General features: G+C 30.4%; 1 protein-coding gene across 1 annotated transcript; it reads right to left on the bottom strand.

The window, feature by feature from the left end:
• Positions 1–2,455: 2,455 nt before the first annotated feature.
• On the bottom strand, positions 2,456–2,779 carry LOC125859155 (NADH dehydrogenase [ubiquinone] iron-sulfur protein 2-like). The gene has a single exon (XM_049538865.1). The coding sequence runs from the start codon at positions 2,777–2,779 to the stop codon at positions 2,456–2,458; it is 324 nt and encodes a 107-aa protein (XP_049394822.1).

Here is a 2,779-nt window from a genome sequence, read left to right as displayed (position 1 = left end):
CCTCAGGTGTGTTTATCACACGCCCCTTTGTTGTGTCTGCCACATAGGATGCCAAGTCAGAAAATATGTTTAAAATATAGTGTTTCGAGGAGTTCAAGGGTTCAGTTCACAAATGATTAAGTAAAAGGGTTTGAATACAAACTCATACAAGTAGAAGGGTCCACCAGACCCTTTTACCAAAATTAATTGAGGCAAAAGTGGTGGTGCACCACCGTCAGAAACCACGACGTTTTGTGACTCTGAAAGAGTATAATTTTTATCAAGTTGATTTTGTGTGAAGATTGCTCGAGATAATATCGAGATGTCATGCTTCAATACCGATGAAGAAGAAGAAAATAATAATGAAAGTAAAAAGCATATTGAGTCCTCTTTTCAAGAAGTACACACATGTGATACAAAAATCACATTCATAGATGAAAATCTTCTACTTGGAGAAACACTGCATAATCGTCTTTTGTATATCGTGGGTCATGCGCTTGAGAAGAGGATAAATAACAATACCAACAAACCCAGTGTAATACAATTGAGGGTTGGGGGTACGCAAATCTTATCCTATTTTGTGACGTAGAGAAGTTATTTCTGATAGATCCTCGGCTCAAAAGAAAAATATGCAGCACAAGATTATAAAAGAAAAAAGACAATAAATTAAAATAGCAAGATATAGACGAACAAATGAACCAATAAATAGTAATACACAATCAAAAAATACGAAACAATATTCCTTGTAATATCTTTGAAAAATGTTTTTCATAAGCAAATTGTGTTTAACTGATCTTTTTAAAAAAATGCTTTTGAGAGTCAAATTATGAAAAAGGACAACTATTAATGTACTTTAATATTAAAATTATTTTATAGAGAGAAACTATTTTAAATATCCATTATAAAAAAGTTAATTAAACTTTTATTTTTATTAAATTAAAATGTAAATATATTTAAATTTTCAATAAATATTATACCTTTTTTTTAGGGTTAGAGATCTTTAATTGTTATTTTTTTCTCTTTTTTCTAACCTTACAAAAATATCATTATTATCTTTTTTTCTAATTCTGTAAAATTATACATAAAATAATTTGGAAAATATAGAATAATTATATATACAGGGAAAATAAAACATAAAATTTATTATATAAAAATAAAAAATAAAATTCTTAAATGAAATTTAACTAAACTTATGAGATATGTTAATTAATTAATAAGAGATATATTGGTAAATGTGTATATATGAAAGGCATATTTTGGTCTTGAGAAAAATAATTTTGTGTTTCTGCATCTCCTGCTTTTATTTAGAAGCATTTTTACTGATTTGTCAAACACGTAATTTTTCAATAAAAATATTCTTTTCTCAAAATAAATATTTATGGCCTCCCAACTGCCATGTCAAACACACTCCAAACGGTGTAGAAGAGTGGAATGTGATTATAAATCATAATAATTAATAGCTTAAAATATTTGAAAACATATAAAAAATTTCGTTAACTTTCAAAATTTCATTTATACAACATAAACTGTGGTAAAAGGAAGAAATATATATTATGTATAATACATAAAATATATTATAAATCACAATAATTGCATGTTAAATACCAAAAGGAAACTTTATAAGTTGATGTTTTTTTAATATTTTTTCCCAGATCAAAAAGTGAAATTGCTTTGCATGTCATGACTTACCTATTCCACCCATAAGTTTGGCATGAAACCTATATTGGTATACCTACTCCATTCATAAGTTTGGCATGAAATCAATATATAAGCCTATATAAGACTATTGAGTCCAACAAGTTTTATACCCACCAGCTTTCTCAAAGTTAGATTACATGAGTGTCAAATCAAAGACATAAAAATAAGAACTCGCTATTTGATATTTTTACTATGTATTAGTATAGTTTATGTGGAGAGTCAATGTGATCACATGTAATATGTAGTGCAGTGGCCGACTACATTTTATAGAATTGAAATTGTATAAGTCATGTTCCACAACATGCATTTACTATACATGCCCTCTAAGCCCGTATAGCTTTCGCGTGCCAGAGGCCATGTATTGTAAATTCATGTTGTGGAACACTTATTCAAGTTTCAATTCTGCAAAAAGTAGCCTGCCATTGCAATACATATTGCATATGATCATATTGGCTATCCACGTAAACTATACTAATAACTAGTAATAATATCAAAGAGTGGGTTTTCATTTTTATGTCTTTGATTTGATATAAAAGAATGTAATCTTATATAAGCTTACATAAGGATGTCGCAGGTAGCATCTTCTCTTTGTTTGAATTATGTTTTTCTTTATCCATTCATTATCAGATGTCTTGCTGAAATGAAAGCCCTTCATTTCTTAATGCAAGTATTTTAAACAACATATTCAATGTAAAATTCATAAGCAGGGTCTGAAATAAATTATGTCAGGATCCAATTGGTCATGAACATCGTAAGGTGCTGCTTTTCGCAAATCCCATCATACCCCAGAACCTCTTAACATTACACCACTGAATCCCCAATCCTTTGCTTGATGTGCAGTGACAGTACCAATATCCACTAATCGTTGTTTCCAGATACGGTTGCCAGTTGACATCTCTTCTAATTCGTCGATACGAGAAGCAAATTGCTGTGTGAATGAATCAATATCTATACATAAGCCAAGAGGCAGATCTTGTGCCACTCCACCTGGTCGTATGAAACTGACATGCATCCTGGCTCCCGAGACCCTTTCATAGAATTTCAACAAGTTCTCCCGCTCCTCAAAAGCCCACAGGAATGGAGTTGATGCTCCTACATCCAT

Source organism: Solanum stenotomum, chromosome 3, assembly GCF_019186545.1.
Source record: "Solanum stenotomum isolate F172 chromosome 3, ASM1918654v1, whole genome shotgun sequence".
Taxonomy (NCBI): Eukaryota; Viridiplantae; Streptophyta; class Magnoliopsida; order Solanales; family Solanaceae; genus Solanum; species Solanum stenotomum.
This window is presented reverse-complemented; position numbering and strand designations above follow the sequence as displayed.

Excerpts from the sequence above, each read along its gene's own strand:
- LOC125859155 (XM_049538865.1), bottom strand. The coding sequence starts at position 2,779 with ATGGATGTAGGAGCATCAACTCCATTCCTGTGGGCTTTTGAGGAGCGG.